We start from the raw sequence: 24,399 nt of genomic DNA, 5'->3' as shown, positions 1-24,399 counted from the left end.
GAAAGGAGCCAAAGGTGAGACGGTGAGGTGCAGTGGGGGACAAACCCTTCCTAGTCCCTATGTCCACATTCAACAGAGAGATTGGACGTTAGCTGGAGCAGGCCAGCAGGTCCATGCCTGGTTTGGGGATAAGAGTGATAGCTGCTCGTTTAGCCTCCAAGAAAAGGGGATAAGGCGTGGCCTCCTCTGAGTAAATCTTACATAGCAGAGGAGCCAGCACTTTTGTATTGATTTTATAGTATTCCAATGGGTAACCATCTAGCCCCAGGACCTTGCTGTGGGGCAATTCAATAATTGCATCTAAGATTTCTTCGGTGGTGATGTCCACTTCTAAGGCCTGGCTCTTGTCGGTCATAAGGCAGGGGACAGTGTTGTGGAAAGGAAGGCCTCAATCTTGGTAGGGGTACTAACGATGTTTGACTCCAAGACATCGAGAGGGTGGGTAAGGAGTTGTGCATCTTACCGACAAATGGTCAGGATGAGCGAGATGCATCCTGCTAGCATAATTGCAAAGCCAAGCCTTTTCCCCGCTCTCATAGTGGTGAGGCCTAAGGAGAAACACTGCAGTTTCGGCTCAGGAGGTGTATAGAACATGGTGGTCTTTTTTGGCCTGTTGCAGAGCCTGCAGCGTGGCCGTGTAGGGGACTGAGAGTATTGGGTCATGATAAATACCAGGGTTGACTCCAATTGCAGCTGTCTACTTTAGACTTTAAGCTTTCTTTAGAAAGTAGCGTGCAAAAGATCCCCCTGAACCATCGCTCCTCCCTCCCCCGCCCAACCACAGGGTACTTGGTGATGTTATGTACCCCTCATGTGAAATAAGGCAAGCGCGGAGATGAGAGCGCAATTTCTCTTTGTCAGTGGGGGACTAGTAGTACCAGAGATTGAGATGCCAATTCGGGGGTGGGCAAATGACATCTAGATCGAGATGGAGGCATATGACATCATGGTCAGAGACTCCAGTGGAGACTACTGTTGCATCCACCAGGTGCCCGAACTCTGAGGAGATAAAAGTTTATCCTGCACCGGGTAGCATGCACCCGAGATGTGTAGGTGTAGTTCCTCTCAGCAGGATGACGCAATCACCATGATTCAGTCAGGGAAAATCCGGGATCAGGTCGTGGAGGAGACCTAACTCCATGGTGATGTTCCAGCCCCCTCTCCCAGCGAAGCTTTGTTGTAGTATGCTGACGATTGTAAGCAATCTTGAATGATACCGGAGGATTCTCCCTCCTTTTCAGCCCTCTGTTGCTCCTTGGATACGTTTCTGAAACTAAATACCAGCACATAGATGCATTCATACACTAAGGGCACGATGTAGGTAAACGCGATTTTCCGATTTCAAAATACCGAGGCGGGCCGAATCGGTATTCTGAAATCGGAAAACGAGATGTAGGGGAAAAAAACCGAATGAATACCGATTCGGTCGGCATCGGTAATGAGATTCGGTACGTTCCGATTCTGCTCGGTCCGAATCGGAAAGTACCGAATCGGCCAACAACGAATCGGAAATCACCGAATCGGCTACCACCGAATCGGATATTCCCGATTCGGCGAATACCGATTCGGTAAAAGCCGAATCGGTAAAATCCGAATCGGCAATCATAGACCCATGGCGAAAAAGCCCATAGGAATGCATTGAAAGAACCGATTCGGCTTTTACCGAATCGGATAATACCGAATCGGATTTTACCGATTCGGATATTACCGAATCGGTAAAAGCCGAATCGGCAATAGGCGATTCAGCCAATGAGGTGGCTCCCCCTCCCCCACCCAAACAAGGAGTGGCAACCCTGGCAGGTGCAGCTAATTAAGAAGTTTCTGGAAATATCTGGAAAGCCTGCCTGAGCCCAACACACACAGTTAGCAGCAGTTGGAGAAGGAGGTTGCAAACTGAACAGGAGAAAATGGCAGATCAGGCAGGAAGCCAGAAGTCCTCCCAAAAGAGGAAGCCCAAGTTCACCACCACCGAACTTCAGGTGCTGGTTGAGGAGGTGGTGAGGGTGCACCGCCAGCTGTTTGGCAAGCTGTCCCTCAACGTGCCAGACAGCACCAAGAGGAGAATGTGGGCCGACATCGCCCAGAAGGTCAACGCTGCTGGTGTCACCCCCAGGTCCATTGAGGAACTGAAGAAAAGGTTTTACGACCTCCGCAGCCTCACGAAGAGGAAGCTGGCTGACATTCAAAGGCAGGCTGGACTCACTGGAGGAGGCAACAACCCGGCGCCACCCCTCACCGAGCTGGAGGAGATTGTCTCCAGCACCATCGAGAGGGAGAGCATCGTAGGAATCGGGACCCTGGACAGCTCTGCCAGAGCCACAGCTACAGGTAAGAAGCATGCGCATCATGACACACCCTACCAGACACCTCCCCATTAGACACAATGCATAGGCAAACACCAGCACTGTACTGTCACCAACATACAAGAGACAAGCATCATGGTACATGTAGTCAGCAGAAGTTAGCCAAATATGTCAGTGCAGAATCACAAGACAGGAAACAGTGTGACACGGTGTAAGGAGATGCAAGGACATGTGGAATGCCATAATTGTACTGACTGTAATACATCGGCACTCAGTTTACAAATGCTTCTTTGTACCTAGGGGCACCATCAGGCGGCACAACTGTGACAGCAGAGGGAGCAGCAACGTCCAACACTGCAGTCGCAGGGCCGAGCACCAGCCAGGCTGGCCAGGAGGAGGAGGAGGAGGAGGAGGATGAGGAAGGAGACACCCCAGGGCTAGGAATGGAGGGAGTCCTGGTCATTGACTTCCAAGCAGTGCACTCACCAGTACTGTCCAGCACACCCCCCTTGCAATTCTCTCCACAAAACTCCCCTACAAGGCAGACCATTCCGCCGACACCAGCTCCTGCCACAACCGTGGCCTTGCCACCCGTCCAACCTGTCCTGGGAGCAGGGGCTCCGGGACCGGCCAGCACCACACCCCCACCAGTGGCACCCCAGCCCACTCAGCAGGCCGGAGGCAGCAGTGCCCGACGCCGTGCCACCACCACCACCACTGCTGCACCAGCACGGGAGGGCAGTGTGTTCCTGGGCCTGGAGGGCCAGATGGTTAAAATCCAGCGCCAACAGGCCAGATCCACCATGGCCTGCCAACGCCAGCTCCTGCAGCACAACATGCAGATGGGGGAGTTGGTGAAGGGTTTCCAGGCTGTTGTGGACAGCAACAAGGAGGTGGCAGCAGGGTTAGGCAGGCTGACCACTGCCATCACCCACTCATCTGCCAGACAGGAGGAGCATGAGGTTGCACGCAGGAGGGATGCCCGGGTGCTGAACCGGGCCATGGCCCGCCTTGCAGCGGCGACCGCACAACTGTGCCATCGCAGCTCCAACCAAGAGTCTGTGCTCAGTCAGCATACGGCTGAGCTCACCAGGGGGATGGCCAGGATCACCACGGCCATGGAGGCCATGTTAATATCAAACGCCGCCTCCAATCCTGCCCTGGACCTGGGTGATGCTGGAGACAGCAGCAGCCGCAGCAGCCCGGCCAGCGCTGCATCTGAACCACGGAGGAGCACCAGGCGATCCGCTGATGCTGCTGGGCATTCGGAGGGGGCCGAGGGACACCCCAGTGGGTCTGGCAAGCGGGCCAAAAAATAGCCTGACAAGGGGGGATGAGCAAACCAGTACCCTGGACTTTATTTGATTTTACAAACTCCATTTTTTGATGCACATCAGTGCTGTAACTGTGGTGCATCACTATTAAAATTTGATTTTTTGCAAGCAACATTTAGCAGTCTTTGCATCTGTACTCAGTCAGAAATAGTTCTCAGTGATCTCCTCACGTCTGTATCTGCCATCACTTGGCGTACACACCCCAGCTGGCTGTGTCAGTGGCACAGCTTCGTCGTCGTCATAGTCCTCGTAGTCAGACAACTCCACCTCAGTGCCCTTCTTGACCGCAAGGTTGTGTAACATTGCACATACAGCTATGATCTTGCAGCAGGTGATGGGGGTATACTGCCTTGCACCTCCACTCTTGTGCAGGCATCTGAATCTACTTTTCAAGATGCCAAAGGTCCGTTCGACAACATTCCTTGTGCGTATGTGGGCCCGGTTATACCTCCTTTGGCTGGGTGTGGAGGGGTTGAGGTAGGGGGTGAGTATGAATGAGCGGAGGGCATATGCACTGTCGCCTGGAAGAGAAAGGGGTCACATTAGACACATGCATACATGTATTCCACCTACCTACTATGTGTTATGGGGGTCTGATGATGTGTCTCACCTAGGAGGTATCCTTCTCCGAATTCGCCAGCCATCAGCCGTGCATATATGCCGCTCTGTTGGAATATATAGGAGTCATGGGTACTCCCTGGAAATTTTGCTACCAGGTCTGTGATGGTGCACTTGGCATTGCAGATCACCTGCACGTTGATGGTGTGTGTAGATTTCCGATTGCGGTATATGTATTCGGTGTCCGCTGGTGGGCAAATCGGAATGTGTGTGCCATCTATGCAACCGATGATTTGGGAAAATTGTGCCATCTGGTAGAAGTCAGCTTTAGTTTGTAGCAGTTCCATGTGGGTTGCAGGGAAAGAGATGTATTGGTCCATCCTGTCTATCATGGCGTCAAGGAATATGTGGAAGAACCTTGACAGGCTGCTCTGGCTCACCCCTCCTGCTGCTGCTACTCCACTTTGATAGCTGCCAGACGCAAGCAGGTGTAGGCTGCATAGCACCTGGACGTGCGCTGGGATGGCGTGTGCCCTTGGGGTGTGGTGGTCCAAGAATGGCTTAAGGTCCCTGATGAGCTCGAGTATGGTGTCAGAGTCCAGCCTGTATCTCTGTAGGATCTCAGCCTCAGTGAGCATGAACAGGGTTACCCTCTGTCTGTAGACCTGTTCATTTCTTAGCCGTTCCCTCTGTCCTTCCTGCTGTAGCCGTAGCCGCCTCGCAATGACATAGAAAGCTGCCATCCTGCAAGTTGCAATGCATTTTGGGACTGTTTATATGGGTTGGAGTTGGTTACCACCTGATTGCAATCCATGGTAAATACCGAGTGAATTCTACCGATTTTGAGCCGATTTCGGTGTTTCTGTGCCTCCCTACATCTCCCCAACTGTCGGAATCGGGGAATTTCCCGATCGGAGAATCATACGAATCGGCATGTTTTCCGATTCGGATCATGTCCGATTCGGTATTTGTACCGAATCGGTAATTGGACCGAATCGGTGAATTTCCGAATCGGTGTCACTTACGAATCGGTAATTGGACCGATTCGGTGATTTTCCGAATCGGTGTCACTAACGAATCGGTAATTGGACCGATTCGGTGATTTTCCGATTCGGTGTCTCTAACGAATCGGTAATTGGACCGAATCGGTGATTTTCCGATTCGGTGTCACTAACGATTCGGTAATTGGACCGATTCGGTCTTTGCATCCGAATCGGTGTTTTTCCGATTCGTTACATATCCGATTTTCGGTATGTACGTATCGGATTCTTTCCCATTCGGTACTCATTCCGAATCGGTTTTCTATCCGATTCGTTCTGTTTTTGGTTCCCTACATCTCGATGGCTGTTTACCGATCGGTAAGGGCCAAAAATCGGTATTTTCGGCCGATACCGATCGGTAAAGCCCTACCTACATCGGGCCCTAGATCTCTGTCGATGGGTTTAGCTGGATAGTCTGACCACACCTATGTATAGAATAATTAGATAAGATTAGCTTTATTAGATATAGTAAGTTTATTTGTTCTGTTTATTTTGACCCAGCTACTTCGGCCGCCATCACTGACACATGTTCCATTGTCATTGCCCTAGCTAGTGGGTCTGTACCTACTGGACCAAAGGAGCCATGCTGTGTTACATTGTTGTATTGGTGCAGTGCAGAGCATCTATTTGAATCATTGCACTCTCCTTGCCGAAGTCAATTTCTGCTTGGTAACCTTTGTTAACTGGTAGAGACCTCAAGTTCCTTTTCAGGAGCCTGGATTGAGTTCTGCATCATCTTACTTATGGGACAACCCTTTTCCTGTCAAGCAAATGTCTAGCATACATCCTGAACATAAGAAGCTAAGCAGGTGCTAACTGAAAGAACAAAGAAAGATAGGTACCTCAGGATACAAGGTGGCGCTGTCTAGCTCGCTGTCATCTTCACAATTCTTCGCGCTGGCCTTCTCTACAAAAGAGAACAAGAAAAGCACATTAACCTTCCAGTCTGTGTAGAAGCACCACAATTCAATGGCACTGCCATGCATTATACTCCCCCCATTTGTTCTTACATGCAATTTTTCGTTATTCTGATACAGAGATGACTCTTTAATAGATATATGAAACATGGAAGCCTGTAATCCCTGCATAAAAGCTCAACTCCGATTTCCTTATCGCCTGTAATATAGAATTGACATAGCAGTTTACCTATAACAAGTTGTAACAGTTAAATTCTAACGTAACAATGTCTACTACCTGGAGGCAAATTGAAAGGCAGGTCACGGAGCATAATTACAAATGTAGGTTGAACAAGGAAACAGAAACTGCCTTTTCGTTCTTCTGATATGTTTTTCCAAACTGAAATGTGCTAATCAGAAAGGAGATATCTACGGCAACATGTTTACGCGTTTATCCAGGTTATAGATTATTCCAAGGAAGAGAGAATCACTGCATGTTCCAACACTGCGTCTTGGTGGGTTACGTTAAACTGATCCTAAGATCTTATGGCAAAAGTTATTAACTGCTTTTTGGTGTCCTTAATTCCGCAGCACAGTTTCTGCTTTTCTTCTTTGTGTCTACAATGAATGTGAAAGAGCAAGACACAAAGAATGTAAACAGTTTATAAGAAGGGTGATGGCGTTACCATGCATTATAGAAATAAAATAACCTCTGCCGTTCATTAATGGGATATTGCAAGCTATCTTGGAGTTCTGTGACCTTATAAGGAAACTCTTTTGTATGATCAAGGAACTCCTCTGTGAATATCAACATTCTTATAATCTACAGAAGGGGGTACTTTATATCAAATTTTGATGCCTGTAATCGTGTAGGTTTCTCTAAGCATCACCCATGAGTCTATCGTAAATAGCCTTGAAGTCTACGAGACTATCATTTATAACACATGGTAAGAAGTCAACCCCATGAGTTGGAGAAAATAATATGCAGAGGTTCTCAGCAGTCAATGGATATGTTTTAATGGATGATCCTATAAAGTAAAAAATGAAAAGGTGACAGTAGGGTCTGTGGCCTTAGGCTTGGACAATAAGTCTGTTGGAGATGAGCCGGACTTGCGCGAGAATACTGAAGGTGTGAAGACAAAGTCACTTTTTCATGAAGTAGCCTTCTTTTATGAAGCCAAATTAAATCCTAGCAAAGCTCATAGTCCCAAATAACAGCAAACCGATATCACCCTCACTGAACACACAAGGAAGTAACTTATAGGGCAGAAGAATAAAAGCAAGTCTACTCCCTCTACTTACTCCAGTTCACCAAATTTGCAGTGTCGATGGTTTGTTCTTTCGATCATCGGATTTTCCATCTCACTTGAGAGAAGCCTGGCATCACTGATTCAGCATGAAAAAAATAATCCACCCACCTGAAAAACTCAAAGATTGAATAACAATATGTCACGAAGCTATCCAAATCACTGTCTGCGTACTGATGGCCCGCTGTACTTGCACGTATTGATATAATCCTCCCCGTGAAAAACTACATTACCCTCTGCTTGAATAAGGGAAAGCAGGAAAAATACCCTTGCGGCATAGCTTCTGGGAAAAATGGGCTTGTTTTGTGTTGTTGTCTTTTGTTAAATAACCAGCAAACGGTACAAATCGGTGGCAATGCGCCTCACTAGCACAACTAAGATCCCACATTTACTACAGTATAGCCAACTACTGTAGAAATTGATTCTGTTCTTAGAGATACTGAAAGAAGACTCTACCCAAAACCATTGCACTTGTGCACAGGGCTTGTGCAAAGAACTTTTAAATACCTGAAGCTTGAGCCCTCTTCATTGGTTCACCAAATCTTGATGGGTGGACATCAGCATGGGGTACTGAATTAGATAGGAAGGGCACTGTCCCAATTTGCATCTCAGGCATCCTGCTCTAGCAAAACACAGAAAAACATGTGCTATCCTGACATTTGAGCATGTCCTGGGAACAGCACATCAGTGAAAGATGGAGCTGTTTGAAACCCCATTCTGTTTTTCACTTAAAGCAGGTATGCCTCATTTTTAGAAAAGGGGAGAGATCTTCCTCACAGGCGGGTGCAGTGTGCAACTGTAACAGTACCTGCCTGCCGGAGGATATCTTTTGGGGAGCTCACAGGAAGCCTGTGCCTCCGGCCAAAAGGGCTTCTTCGCGGGACTGTGACCCACCTCATACGAGGAGCATACTCATTGTGCCACCACATAGTTTATTTTGTCTTGCATTCATGTCTGTAATATAGTGTGAGCAAAGAGGCGAAAGCATACACTTGTTTGCCTGGGGCCTCTCCCATGCAAATGGAGGAATGCATTGGGGGTGCGCAAACTCACATTTCGTGCTGCAGAGATCTTTATTATAGATAGGGCTACACTAGTGTCAGTGGCCCCTTCTGTAATATCGTAATGCTTGATGGGTGCAAAATGCAGGTACAAACATCACCTGCACCCCGTTACACTATTTCATTTAGTCCATGCGGCACAAAGATCTGTCTACCTCATGCAGATCCACCTTTTACAAACTATATAGATCAATTAATGAACTATTTACATTGCAAGAGAAGATTCTGTGTGTGTGTGTCTGTGTGTATATATATATATATGTAAATGTACAGGAATTTATATAGCGCAAATCACCAAGCGGTTTCTAAGCGCTTGCTTAGGGAACCCGTCCTGGTATTCCTCTGTGAGATAACCCCGGCAGGGTATCCGCAAGGTGAAAGCCAGGCATCCCGCCGCGAGGGGCCATTGTGGAGATTAAGCAAGCTATTGCCCAGAGTCGCAGAGTGTGAACCTGTGAATTGAGTAGGCACCGGAGCGAGAATTGTCAAGTCCATGGACATTTTTAGGACTCAAGACCCTGCCGAGCCGGGAATTGAACCCTGATCCCAGGCTGATCTCTGCTTCCAGGTCTGCCTACTCTACCCAGTGAGCCACACTTCTCCATATGTGTGCATGTGGGTGTGTGCGTGTGCACGCGCATTTGCATGTTTGTGTAGGCATCCAGGGCCCGATTCACAAAAGTAATCTGAGAGCAAATACTTACTTTACAACTTTCGGTATTCACAAATGGCATTCAGGAGTAGTAAAGTTAGAATTCCTAACTTTACCACTCCTAAATGCCTTTTGTGAATACCGAAAATCGTAAAGTTAGAATTTTGCCTCAGTTTAGGAGTAGTAAAGTTAGCAATCCTAACTTTACTACTCCTAAATGCATTTTGTGAATACTGAAAGTCGTAAAGTTTGGATTTTGTCTCAGATTACTTTTGTGAATCGGGTCCCCAAAGTTTAAACCAAGTAAAATAATGCACATTGGCTGTAGGAGGCTAGAGAAAATGATCTTGTTTTTTATATCATAAAAGGCTTCGTAGCTTTAGGCTGGGAAAGTTGTTTGGATCAGTAGTAAAATATATTTAAAATGTACTTTACTGATGCAGAGGTTGTGGCGTTAGAGACATGTATTTTGTTTTTACATCACGATAGTACCACACAACCCAACCCCAGTCAGTCAAAGATGCTGCTGACTGAGAAGGGACTATTCTTTAGCCTCCCGTAAATGTCTTTTCAGCTTATTACATATTTTACATATTTCACTTCAGTCCCATGCTTTGTTACTTCAGCAGAACCATTCATAGCGTCATTAACCACAGATGCACATTTATAAATGAGTAAAGGTCACACAATTGTTTTGCAGCCCCCCAAACAAAAATTATGAACCAGCTATGTTGATTTTCTCTGTCAAATGCATATATGCTCATGGAAAATAACCACTATATAAACTTAAAAACATGCAATTACAAAGACGTTTTATTCTTGTTTATAACACATACAGTAAATGTAGAGTCAGAACCACAGCAACATAGGAACAGGTTTTCACCAAAACGGTGGACATGAAGCTCTGGTATAGGTTTGGATTGACCATGGTGGTGTTCTACATCACGGCGGTATCTTGTGCATTTGTTATCTATTTTTTCATGAACTTCCAGAAGTTAGAACCAGCTTTGGCTTTAGGCAGCCTTTTCCATGTCAATCATTTGTGAGTGTGACTCAAGTGAGGAGTAAAGGCTGTGTGTAAATATCAAGAGTGATCAAAAGTGATTGAAGCACTCAGAGTTTTGAAAAATACCCCTCACACACCAAAAGGCCCCTTGGTGTCATGCTTCATCATCGGGGTCTTCGCACCCCTCTACCGGGATGCGGCGTGCTGCGACCTACGACTACGCGGGAGCACTTGCAGTGTTGACTATGTGTGGTGTCCAGTGTGTGGGGTATATTAAGAGTGAGTGGGGGGTGTGTAGTGAGAAAAATTATTAAAAAGTACCTGGCACTAGAGTATGAAAGAAAAATTTATTCTGGACTCTGGCTGGTACTGTTAAAAGAAGTGCAGATTGAGGTCTAAGTTGTATAATGAACAAGACCTCTGGTGTGCGTTGTTGTCGACATGTTTCGGAGACAAGCTCCTTCCTCAGGACGGGGGCACAACCTCCCCTCCCTACTCACGTCTTGTTAAAAAAATGTGTATTTACAGAAAAGTGAAATTTTAAATTTAATATTTGGCTAAGTGTGCCTACAGCGGTCTGCTACAAGCACAATGACCTGTAGAAAGACAAAAATCACAACTAATGGTTACCCATGTAGCGGGTAGTTCAAACAGGTGCAGTCACCAGGAACCATACCATATGCTTATTTTATAAGCTTGTTAAAAACGGACTCACAACACATACAACATATAACACATAAAGTACTAGGGTGTACTGTAAGAAGTATTCCTACTTGTGAAGCTTTCTTGTAGGCTTCATGAGCATAGTCAGGACGCCGGGGTGTTGCTTCAATGGCTATCTGTGGTGGATAATAATGTAGCTGTAATCTTTCAGTCTATCACACTTACGTTTGTGGACGATTATCATAGGTCGTATGTTCTGTATCATACTCACAAGCACAGGACTCGTTGGTCACCGTCTTACCCCGCACGCTGCTCCGCTGATGTGGAGTTAGGATGTGGTTCTGAGTATTTATACCTTTTCATCCTGATTGGTGCAGGTAAGGGTGTGTTAATTAGGGGTGTTACCTGCCACTGATTGTATGTCCATGTATGGAGCATCCGCTTCCTGACCATACAGGGCTCACGTGTATGTTTCGGCCTGCGTCGGCCTGGGGTTAGTGTCTGCATCAGAGATCCAGTATAGACGGCGCATGTGCAATCGTGTTACTGCATGTGTACATGCCTGAAGGTAGTGAGTGTTTCACGCGCATGCGTGGAGCCCATGTTTCACTCCTTGTTTTTAATCAGAACTGTTGGTCCTTTATGATGATAATTGACTCCAGGGTACATCATCATTAAGTCCGTTCAGATGGGTCCCCAATCTGAACACCCAACGTTGTTCCTTCTGGAAGAGGCCGGTCTCTGAGGGTAGTTGTTCTATGACCGTCCATTTCAAATCATTGACACAGTGTTGTTGGGTCAGAAAATGCGTTGCCATTTTGGTAGTGCTTTTTTTGCACCTCACATTGCTTTTATGTTCATTTATACGTGTTTTTATGGCTCTCGTGGTCATCCCCACATACTCCAGGTTGCATGGGCATTTGATCATGTAAATGACGTTTTTCGAGTTGCAATTTGAGAATCTCCTTTGTTCCCATTTTGTGCCATTCCGAAAATTAAGTCTCGTACTTTTTTCAGTCAAGTGGCAGCTGCTGCAATTGCCGCAAGGGAAATGGCCCTGGATGCCAATCGTTGGTTGAAGGGCTGTTGTGGTTGGTTTTGGTCTTGTGTGTACCAATATGTCTCTAAGGTTACGTCCCCTACGATGTGCAAACATGGGTTTCTCAAAGGTCAATTCGCCACAAGTTAGTATTCGCCAATGTTTGTTTACAATCTTAGATACATCATTTGACAAGGTGTTGAATGTTGTCACACAGATTGGTCGTTTATTCTCTGTGGGTTCCTTTGTTCTCTCCTCGAGTAAAGCCTCTCTGTTATTGTTTTTTGCCCTTTTCATCGCTTTGTTGATGATTTTTTCGGGGTATTCTCGTTGTTTGAGTTTCTTTTTCAGATCGTCTGCTTGTTGTCTGAATTCGGAAATCTCTGTGCAGTTGCGCCTAAGGCGTAAAAACTGTCCATATGGCAGATTTTCTCGGAGATGTCTCGGGTGAAAGCTGTCGAATCTCAACAGGCAATTCCGGGAAGTAGGTTTGAAGTGAGTGGTGGTCTTCAGGAGTGCTGAAGACCACCACTCACTTCAAACCTACTTCCCGGAATTGCCTGTTGAGATTCGACAGCTTTCACCCGAGACATCTCCGAGAAAATCTGCCATATGGACAGTTTTTACGCCTTAGGCGCAACTGCACAGAGATTTCCGAATTCAGACAACAAGCAGACGATCTGAAAAAGAAACTCAAACAACGAGAATACCCCGAAAAAATCATCAACAAAGCGATGAAAAGGGCAAAAAACAATAACAGAGAGGCTTTACTCGAGGAGAGAACAAAGGAACCCACAGAGAATAAACGACCAATCTGTGTGACAACATTCAACACCTTGTCAAATGATGTATCTAAGATTGTAAACAAACATTGGCGAATACTAACTTGTGGCGAATTGACCTTTGAGAAACCCATGTTTGCACATCGTAGGGGACGTAACCTTAGGGACATATTGGTACACACAAGACCAAAACCAACCACAACAGCCCTTCAACCAACGATTGGCATCCAGGGCCATTTCCCTTGCGGCAATTGCAGCAGCTGCCACTTGACTGAAAAAAGTACGAGACTTAATTTTCGGAATGGCACAACATGGGAACAAAGGAGATTCTCAAATTGCAACTCGAAAAACGTCATTTACATGATCAAATGCCCATGCAACCTGGAGTATGTGGGGATGACCACGAGAGCCATAAAAACACGTATAAATGAACATAAAAGCAATGTGAGGTGCAAAAAAAGCACTACCAAAATGGCAACGCATTTTCTGACCCAACAACACTGTGTCAATGATTTGAAATGGACGGTCATAGAACAACTACCCTCAGAGACCGGCCTCTTCCAGAAGGAACAACGTTGGGTGTTCAGATTGGGGACCCATCTGAACGGACTTAATGATGATGTACCCTGGAGTCAATTATCATCATAAAGGACCAACAGTTCTGATTAAAAACAAGGAGTGAAACATGGACTCCACGCATGCGCGTGAAACACTCACTACCTTCAGGCATGTACACATGCAGTAACACGATTGCACATGCGCCGTCTATACTGGATCTCTGATGCAGACACTAACCCCAGGCCGACGCAGGCCGAAACATACACGTGAGCCCTGTATGGTCAGGAAGCGGATGCTCCATACATGGACATACAATCAGTGGCAGGTAACACCCCTAATTAACACACCCTTACCTGCACCAATCAGGATGAAAAGGTATAAATACTCAGAACCACATCCTAACTCCACATCAGCGGAGCAGCGTGCGGGGTAAGACGGTGACCAACGAGTCCTGTGCTTGTGAGTATGATACAGAACATACGACCTATGATAATCGTCCACAAACGTAAGTGTGATAGACTGAAAGATTACAGCTACATTATTATCCACCACAGATAGCCATTGAAGCAACACCCCGGCGTCCTGACTATGCTCATGAAGCCTACAAGAAAGCTTCACAAGTAGGAATACTTCTTACAGTACACCCTAGTACTTTATGTGTTATATGTTGTATGTGTTGTGAGTCCGTTTTTAACAAGCTTATAAAATAAGCATATGGTATGGTTCCTGGTGACTGCACCTGTTTGAACTACCCGCTACATGGGTAACCATTAGTTGTGATTTTTGTCTTTCTACAGGTCATTGTGCTTGTAGCAGACCGCTGTAGGCACACTTAGCCTAATATTAAATTTAAAATTTCACTTTTCTGTAAATACACATTTTTTTAACAAGACGTGAGTAGGGAGGGGAGGTTGTGCCCCCGTCCTGAGGAAGGAGCTTGTCTCCGAAACATGTCGACAACAACGCACACCAGAGGTCTTGTTCATTATACAACTTAGACCTCAATCTGCACTTCTTTTAACAGTACCAGCCAGAGTCCAGAATAAATTTTTCTTTCATACTCTAGTGCCAGGTACTTTTTAATAATTTTTCTCACTACACACCCCCCACTCACTCTTAATATACCCCACACACTGGACACCACACATAGTCAACACTGCAAGTGCTCCCGCGTAGTCGTAGGTCGCAGCACGCCGCATCCCGGTAGAGGGGTGCGAAGACCCCGATGATGAAGCATGACACCAAGGGGCCTTTTGGTGTGTGAGGGGTATTTTTCAAAACTCTGAGTGCTTCAATCACTTTTGATCACTCTTGTCCCTCTCCCCTGTTGGATTCACTTTGTTTATGTAACTATTTCTGTGGAGCATGAATCCAACGACCAGCTCTGCCTCCCTCATTTGATTTTGATAATGTGTGTAAATATCACCAGTGATCTGTATACTGCTGCCTTAGTGTTATATAAAGTAGGTACTATTAGACTCCGACTGGATAATCGATTTTCAATTCAAAAATCTTTATTCGAATTTTTGCAAATTCATAAAAGCAATACAGACAATCCCAGATCAAATAACATATTTACAGTAGTTAAAAACAGCAATATAAAAAACAATTATGAATGTAATTCTCAGATTTACTAAGGGTTCTCCATTGTTTTACGAACATGGGTAATAACTCTTAGAAAAGTGCTAGTGCGGAATATCAACTCTTGATTATTTAGAGTCAACAACATCAAATTTGATTCCTCCAAAGAAAGTGGTCTGTGCTTTTTAAAATAAGGTGCTAAAAACCATTTAAAATATTTTTGATAAATTTTACAAAAGAAAAAGAAATGTAAATCAGTTTGCGGGCTCGTATCATCGCATGAGCACAAATTATTTCCAGATTTTAAAAAGGTATAACCTAATGGAAAACATAATAAAAATCTCACAGTCCCTGCCCTGAGGCGAAAAAGCAAAGATCTCTCCCACTTTGTCATTGGAAGCGTGAGGTACAGAGGGATTGGTTGTATATACAGATCTTTGTTCACATAAGCCTGGATTGTAGGTTTAATTATTTCCCTTGCCAATCTTTCTTCTCTATAAAGTGCGTACAGTGCAGACTTTAAATTATTTTTATCTTCAAGGTTAATTTTACTAGGGTCAAGAAGACTGGATAATCAAGTTACTCCCTTTGCACACTTGACTCGCCAAAGGTAGTAAGGCTGGGCAATCAAGACTTACTCGTTGAAATGACTGAAGTATTTAAATTAAAATACTTTGCAAGTAATTGCAGTTATTATGTGAGTGACTCATTCTTTGTATGCACTGTTGTCATCAGTGAATGCTGCTACAGGAGGCTGATTTATATAATTTTGTAGATGCACTGTTTTCAATTTTGTTTGTTATCATTCTTGTGCAGGTGTATATTGCCATGCAGTACACTACTCTTGTACTCCATTCACTGCAATATATTTTAAAGAAACAGATACGAACTGGGAAGCCCAGCCTTAGTTGTTATTCTGCCTGTAACCGGGCATGCTATTTATAACTTTCACTGAGAGTCAGTAGTGTGAGTACTGGATTTTAAATCCTGTTATTCAATGCTATGGGATAAGGGCAGAGGAAAAACAAACGCTTTCCCACTGTTATGCTGTCTCAGGGAAGAGAGCACCTCTCCAATGTTCCGACCGTGCCTTAAGAAACTCAGGCAACATGTTGGAATACCACTTGACTGTCTTGCGCCTCCATAGACCCAAGCAAACTGCCACATTTCTTGTCAGCCTGGGTCTCGGTAGACACGCTCTGAACAGAGGAATTCCAAGCCCCTTTGATACGGTTCTCAGAGAGACGTGCAGTACAACGCCCCTGTCTGCTTGTGAAGCGCATAGGGCATAGGTTTGGAGAGGAGAGGAAGGGATGATACAAAGGGTGGTGGGATGGGTGACAGGATGTGAGGTATTACTTTTGAGGCTGCAGTCTACTGGACAGAGTAGTTGTCTGGTTTGCTAAAGACATTTTGGAGACATTCAAGAAAGTTGACCCAGGAATACATTTCACCCGTTGATTGCCATTGGCTTTGTGGTTTGTAACCCGCATTTTCTGGCTTTCCATTTGCTGGCTTTATTTGCTTTAGGCTGTCCAGGTTTAGTTTGTCCCTCCCATTGCTTAAACTTTGTTTACTGTAGTCTTCTACAAACTCGCTTTCTGTAAACAGGATTTTAAATCTTGTTCTTATCTCGTCACATTTGCTGGGAATTCAAAGACAAAGGTCAAATGTAAAGCTGTGTCTTCCAGGGAGCTTGGCGTATATTGTTCTTTCTTCAACTTTGTAGTGGTCACTTCATGCAGGTAGAAGATGTTCAGGAGGATTTATTGAAGTTAGTTGGAAGATCAGAAGTACAATAGTATTCAGCCCCACCAGGAGCAGCCAGCAAGGCGCTCAGCCCTTCTCCAATTGTGTGATTCATACACCAACATTCTAAGTGACATCATCTCAAGATTGTTCCACTGGTGCAGCAGTGGAAGACATGTAAAACATAATAACCAAGATACTACATATCCTCTTTTCTTCCAAAGGTAAACAAAAGAGAGGCAAATATATTTGATGTAGAAGCTAGTAGAAAGAAATAGAGAGGAGAGTACTAGAGAGAAACAAAGCAACAGTAGAGACAAAGAAAGCAACTAAACATCTTAAAGAAACAGATAAACATAACCTGTTTCCCATCCTCCTTTCTAATAAATGAGAGAAAGAAATAAAGAGAAGAAAAAGAAACCATCAATGAGTACTCTCTGCACACCAACTGGCCAGGTAAGTATGCGAGAGAGAAATCCACATCAGGAGAAAAGTAGGTGACAGAGAAGAAGAGAAATACAATATAAAACTCCTTCTTCTCCATACTACTATAAACATTTGAATTTTAAATAAAACAGATAAGTACTGGGCTACAGTGTAATGAAAGAAAAAGAAAACAGAAAAGAGACACGTCCAGTCTTAAATGGACCACTGCAGTACAGTTAAAAGGTGAAAACCCAAACTATACACCCAAGAGGGTAAAATATGAATGTGCAGAGATAATAACAAGATAAATCAAAGTGTTGTGTACTGTAGAAATAAAACATACAACCCACACTAGACACCTAAATAAACTAAATGTCTTTTCCATATATATTGCACCCTTTGTGAAATATGTTGTGAAGTAATCACTAGGAAAAAAAAATATATATATCTATACGTCTGACTAGAGGTACTTTAGTATTTTGAACCCTGCGCCTGGCCAGGACTAGCATCAATTGTAACAGCTTATAGGAAAGTTTCTGCTTCCTTGGCTTCGGAACCAATGCCAACAGACAATGTATGAGCGTGAGCTCTATTCGGAGTCCCATGGTGGTCCCCACTCGGGCTACCACCTCGGACCAGAATTTCCCACCAATGGACATTCCCAAGCCAGGTGCAAGAATCCTGCCCCCCCTGCGCCGCATCTAGGGTAATTGTCTCTATCGCTTTCCGAGAAACGACTGATCGACTCCGGAGTAAGGTAGGCGCGATGCAGAAAGTTGAAGTGGATAAGTTTAAATCTCGCATTACAAGAGACCCTCCGAGTGAGGGCCCCCATCCACGCCCTCTGACTCTGTGCCAGATCCGCTCCCAGATCTACCTCCCAAGCCGCCCATGCCGGCGGCACTGGCGGCGCAGAGTCCCGCTTCATAGCTGCATATAGCAAAGTTATCAGTCTACGTCCTCTTCCGTAGGACAATATAATATGCAAACTATGGGACATCGGTGGAATCTCCGGACACTGTGGCCAAATTGAACGTACTATAGTAATGTATGTATTGTCCGCTGCCTAGTCCAGAGGACTCCACTGCCTGCTCATAGGTCCCAAAGCTCTCCGAGGGATACAAATTAGCCAGAACCTCGCAGCCCCCCAGTCTCCTCTCCCGAAAGGACATCTGATATTCCAACTCCACAATAGGGGCCAGGCACCAGAGTGGCAGATCTCTGTGGAACGGGGCTGACCGTTGCACCCGTTCTATGACGCGTTGCCAAACGCCCGCCGTGTGTTTGACCACATAAGGCAGTCCTGTGTCAGCTCCTGCCCCACGCATCAGCGCCCTCTGTAGTTCCTGCACTGTCGCCCTTCCTGCCAGCAACCGCGTCTCCCATACATCCGCGTCCGCAAACCATCTGGCCGCCGGGAGCAACTGTGCTGCATAATAATAAAGATCAAAGCGTGGGGCCTCCAGGTCGCCTTCCTCGTAGGAGCGTACTAGGGTACGGAGGGCTACTCTGCTCCTCCTACCCGCCCAGAGCAGAGAGGCGTTCAGGGTGTTGAGGGTTCGAAAGATCTTTGGCGGGAGCGGGCACATTGTGTTCTGAAGGACATACAATGTCCTTGGCAGCATCACCATTTTGGATATGGCCAGTCACCCCATTAGGGACAGCGGGAGCGTGTTCCAGAAGGACACCGAGGCCCAGAGAGACGCAATGACCCGATCTATATTACGGGCGAGGGACTGTTCTATGGAAGAGGCCACCTGAATACCCAGATAGCGGAAACTGGTATGCTCCCAGGGGAGCCCTAGATCCGGTAGTTCGTCCTGGGGACCTCCACAAATCCCGATAATGGGAAAATTAGGGACTTACTCCTGTTGATCCGCAACCCCGACGCCACGCCAAAACAGTCCAGATGCAGCAGAAATCTCGGGAGTGCCTCTCTCGGAGCCGCCAGATAGAATAAGGCATCATCCGCATACAGCGACAATATGTTGCATGTGTCGTCCACTTGAATTCCCCACTGCCTCATCTCACATCGCAACAAGACGGCAAAAGGCTCGATTGCGAGGGCGAAAAGCAGCGGCGAAAGGGGGCACCCTTGTCTCGTGCCCCGTTCCAACCGCCACTCCTCCAACCTCGCAGCTCCCAGACGCACCCTGGCTCTCGGGGAATTATATAGGATGTTGATCCAACGTCGGAAGGTGGGCCCAAGGCCCATCTTCCTAAGGACCTCCTGCAGGTAGCTCCAATCCACTGTGTTGAAGGCCTTGGCCAGGTCTATGGAGACCAAGACCGCCTGCTCGTCCCTGTCGCTCACCTCATGCTGGATATGATTTAAACGTCGTAAATGCATGGCCGTCTTCTGCCCGGGGATAAAGCCACATTGGTCCTGATGAACTAAGTGCGCCATATGGGGCACCAGGCGTAAGGCCGAAAGCTTGGTCAGTATTTTAACGTCTGCAATAATCATGGATATTGGCCTATATGCCGAAGGGTCAAGTTTGTCCCCCTCCGGCTTCAGGAGCATGCATATTTCCCCTTGGGCCATACTCTGTGGGAGCACTCCGCTATCAAACGCCTCATGGAAGACTTGGAGAAGGAGCGGAGCCAAGACTTCTCCGTATTCCTGGTAAAACTCTGACGGGAAGCTGTCACTCCAACGGCGCTTTTGTGCGTGGCAGACGGGCCAACGCCCCTCGGACCTCTGCCAATGTTAGCGCCGCTTCCAGCTCCTCCCAATCAGAATCTGAAAGGGTCAGTACTGGTATGTCCCGCAAGTAAGGGAGATATGTGTTTTCCGAAACAGCAGGGTCCGCCGTGTAAAATTCCTGCAAATGGGACTGAAGGACCCCAAGGACCGCCCTCTCCGAATACACCACTTGTCCAGTCTTGTCCCGCAAGGCCACTATGCGCTCCGGAGTCTGCTCTCTCTTCAATATCCATGCCAGGAGCCACCCTGATTTATCGCCCCCCCTGTTAAGGCGCTACCTGTATTGGCCCAATGTGTATTTATCTAGCCTGTCTAACACATCATGTATCCTAGCGTGGGTCTCCAATTCCTCCCGCTGCTGCTGGGCACAGGGGTCCATCACAAGCTGGGCCTGTAGCAGGGCGGCATCCTCATTCTGGAGATCCCGGAGGAGTTGCTTCCTCACTCCGTAAGTGAGCCCCATACAGGCTCCCCTTACTACCGCCTTCAGGGCCTCCCACTTAGTAGCCGCTGATAAGCCCCCCTGCCCCCAGTTGAGCTCCACGTAGTCACCAATGGCCGATTACACATGCGCCTTCCCTATTTGGTCTTGAAGTATATCTACCGGAAGCCTCCAGGCCCGAGGACGAGCCGTCGAGGGCCCCCATTTAACCGTACACGCCACCGGCGAGTGGTCCGACAAAAAACGCACTTGGTGAGCAACCTCCACCCCCATAGTGAGGCCTGCATTCGCCACTAGTATCCTATCCAGCCGGCTGTAAGTATTGTGTGTGGGGGAGAAGCAGGTGTATATCTTTTGTGTTGGGTGCCGCTGGCGCCAGACATCCGTCACCCCTACATTTTTCATAACCTCCCCAAGCTTCACAGTCATACGGGGCTTCGTGCCCTCCCTGGGCGGGGATCTATCTAGGGTCGGGTCCAATATGCAGTTGAAATCCCCACACCAAAGCGTCAGTGTCCCCAAATCGTGAACCAGTACATCCTGCAGTTCCCCATTGAAGGCCGGATCATCAATGTAGGGTGCGTATGTGCTAGAGGGTCCCCAGGGGCCCAATCGTCAGCCACTCTTTCAGCTCTAGAGCTAGAACTGTCTTCCATCCCTCCCATCTCTGGTATCATTGTAGCAGGTGATTTCCACTGCACATTCGACCATTGAGTGGAGATGACATTCTGGGCACTGGAGATGAGGATAATAAATGGGCTATTCCTGCTTTGAATTTAGCACCAATAAAAAAGTGGACCCAAAGGGCCATACAAATGAATGCCCTGACTCTAGAGCATAATTTAAGAGCAGTCAATGGCAGGACTCGCTCTGATCCCTGTGGAGCGAATACATATAACAGGATCAGCTCTCCCTCTCGGATCGATTATATTTTGCTGGACGTACGTCTCTGGGGTGACCTTATTGATATGGAGGTTATGCCCAGTATTGACAGTGACCACAACCCCTTGCCATGCAAATTAGCCGAGGGGAGGATACAATATCCATTGTGACAGTTAATACTCCAAAGTTGCTAACAAGGGAGGTAGTACCGTTCAATTGCAATCGACGCCTTAAGTGGCACAAGCAGGAGGAGATGCTCTCCTGCACAAGGGATCTCATAGAACAGAAGATCACGGAATTTGAATTATTAAATACCACCTGTGAGGACACACAAGGCTCCCAGTTCCCCAGGTTATACCAAGATACAATTGGAAGGCTGGGAGAGTTTATCAGCATTAAAGATAACGGGGAACAGAAAGCATGTTTATTACCACCATCCAATTTGTGGTACTCCGCTATGTGCAGACAAAAAAGACAGGAATTATTCACAGCACTCCGGACAAAAAACCCCATAATGATAAGAACAGCGAGGAGGGAATATGCAAGCACAATGGATCAAGCTAAGCGCTCCTAGGAAGAAGCCCACTGGCAGGAGCTTACATCTGCCGCACAGTTGAAGGATTCAACTGTGTTCTGGGAGATAATCAATAAAAGCTCAAGGAGGGGAATCGACCCGCTATCCAACCACATAACAGACCGACAGTGGCATGACCACTTTTTAATTTGTACTCTGGTGATGATCTGAATAAATCTCAAGGGCCGGGGACCTTACTACCTACCGTTGAAACCCCTATACCAGTGGAAACTTTTGGGATCAACGAGGTGACAGCGGCCATAGTAAACATTGCGCCAGGCAAGGCGGCGGGGCCCGACGGCCTCCCTGGTGATCTATTACTGCATGACCCAAAGCCCTGGGCCCATTTCATCCTCCACGCAGTGAACTTCATTGCTAGAGGACATGCTGTCCCAGATTCCTGGAAGGGCGCCAAAGTAGTGACCATCTATAAAAAGGGGAATAGGGAGGACCCTGCCAACTACAGACCGATTAGTTTAATCGATATAGTACAGAAAGTGGTTGGCAGGGTGCTCCTTATGAGGATGAGGTCCTGGATGGACGACGAAAATGTTTTATCACATTTCCAGGCCGGGTTCAGACTGAGGGTTGGCACGATGGACCAGGTCTTTAGATTTTATATGATCTATTGGAAATCTGTTGTCATTGGAAAAGGCAGTCTTTATTTGGCATTCATCGATCTAAAGACTGCCTTTGACCTGGTCCCCCGTGTCAAGCTGTGGCAGGTACTATACGATCTAGGTACTTCCCCTCCAATTCTGGACTTCATCAAATGTCTCCATGAGGGAAACTACGCCAGAATTAGGTGGGGCCGACAGGGCCAGCTGACAGAAAGGGTAGCGGTGGCCAGGGGGTTACGCCAGGGTAGTGTTTTGGCCCCGACTCTGTTCTCTCTGTTTGTTAATGGGGTGGTAGACCATTTGAGGGAGGCCACAGTCGATGCCCCAAACCTGGCGGGCGAAAAATCCCCCACTCTGCTTTTCACCGACGACACCTTACTGGTTTCAAAAAGTCCGATGGGTCTCCAAACACGTTTAGACCGATTTAGTCAGTTTTGCGACGCACGGGGCTTAAGCATCAACACATCTAAACCTAAGCTAATGGCACTCTCACCATCCAAACGGTTCAGGAACACTATTAAGCTGAAGGGCACCCCACTTGAATTAGTCGAATTATTCGACTATTTGGGCATACAGATTAATAATTCGATGAAGTGGAATTCCCACTTGACCAAAATGTTGCTCAATCACAAACGGGTGTCGGGGGCTATTTCAAGACATCAGCGACTTTCCTATAGCAGACCAGTAGCCTGGGTCCTTAAGGTGTATGAGGGCAAAGCATTACCATCTGCCCTCTACGGGGCGGAACTATGGTGATTCAAGAACACCACGGATTTAGTGAGATCTGAAAACGCATTCTACAGAGGTCTGGTCTCACTTCCTCCATCTACCCCATTAGTTCCGCTCCGCCAGGACTATGGGAAACACCCAATTAACAAAATTGCCAGGCTTCGTCCCTTACTATTCTAGGTGCGCCTGAGAAGGACCCCAGAATTGTTAAACTATGCCACAACCCTTAGCGAGCTTATCCAACTGGACACAGGCAATAAGATCAAATGGATCTGTAAACTTAAACAGTTTGTTGGGGACATCAGACTGGCAGAGGCATGGGAAAGCCAGACCCTGCCGCCAAAACATTTCGCAAAGAAAGCTTACTGGGAGTGGGTGCATGCAGAGGCCACACGCAACCCCAAAAAAGCTACTTTGACAGAGCAGTTCTTAGATTACAAGCCTACTCCTAAATTTGAACCCTTTCCTGATTTTATCCAAACTCCGAGAGAAAGGACACTATTTTTGAAGCTGAGGCATGGAACACTCCCACTTAATAAATTTATAGTAGGGTGGAAATTAGACATTGTGAAAGATACTGTGTGCCCTGGTTGTGCAGCCCCCACTGAATCTATTTCCCACTTTCTTTTTGCCTGCCCCGTGTATAGACACGTGAGAAAAAAAGAGTCTGAAACCCGTTTGCACAAACCTGGGGGCTAAGAACCACAGGGAGGCGCTGCGTATTTTAAAAACTGACACATTCTCCCTGAGTGTAATCTGTGGGGTAGCTAAATATTTGGTTTGTGCTTGGCTAACTAGAATCAAGCTGTTGAGGGCCAGCAACATCAACATCTAGTAATACAAACGAGCCCCCCCTTCGAGCACTGTTACTCTTTTGTGTATGATATTGTTCTATTTTTTATTGTTTTCATGAACTATTTATATTTTTATTCTACTTTGTAATCTTTTTAACATTGATTGCCTGCATTGGTTGTATGGCCATATGTAACTGCTCTTAGTTTAAAATTGGAATGTTTTAAAGCAATGAAATTGGGTTGTTCACACTTTTATGATATTTTATATCAAATAAAGTCATACAACAAGGAATACCCTATGTAGAGTAAAAAATAATAATAATAATATTGTGCACTGTGTGAAAGTACGCTGGAGGTCAGAATATATGCACGTAAGAATGGGAGAGACCCAACAAACCCTGAAGGAGGTCAAAAGACATTGTGCATTGTACAATAGAATAAAACAGTGTAAACTGTAAATAGAAAATCACTGTAAACTGTAAATAATGAGACCTTAAAAATTGGTATAATAATAGTAAACAGTGACGTATAGAAAATGGACTTTATAGATACAGATTTGCCAACATTGAAATCGATGTATATAACAAACAAGCAGTTGAAATAAATTACATTCACTTTTTCCAACTAGACACTAGATGGCAGCGTAGCAATTGAAAATGAAATTCATGACAGCAAGAAATAGGCTACATTCACGAA

At 46.2% G+C, this 24,399-nt stretch overlaps 1 protein-coding gene across 1 annotated transcript in view; it reads right to left on the bottom strand.

The window, feature by feature from the left end:
* The window catches only part of RETREG1 (reticulophagy regulator 1), an 823,885-nt gene that overhangs the window by 96,148 nt on the left and 703,338 nt on the right, over positions 1 to 24,399 (bottom strand). Inside the window, exon 7 of the mRNA XM_086965384.1 lies at positions 6,078 to 6,142. Within this exon, the coding sequence (XP_086821510.1) occupies positions 6,078 to 6,142 (65 nt within the window). The remainder of the gene's footprint in view (positions 1 to 6,077; positions 6,143 to 24,399) is intronic.

Source organism: Lissotriton vulgaris, chromosome 4_1 (assembly GCF_964263255.1).
Source record: "Lissotriton vulgaris chromosome 4_1, aLisVul1.2, whole genome shotgun sequence".
Taxonomy (NCBI): domain Eukaryota; kingdom Metazoa; phylum Chordata; class Amphibia; order Caudata; family Salamandridae; genus Lissotriton; species Lissotriton vulgaris.
This window is presented reverse-complemented; position numbering and strand designations above follow the sequence as displayed.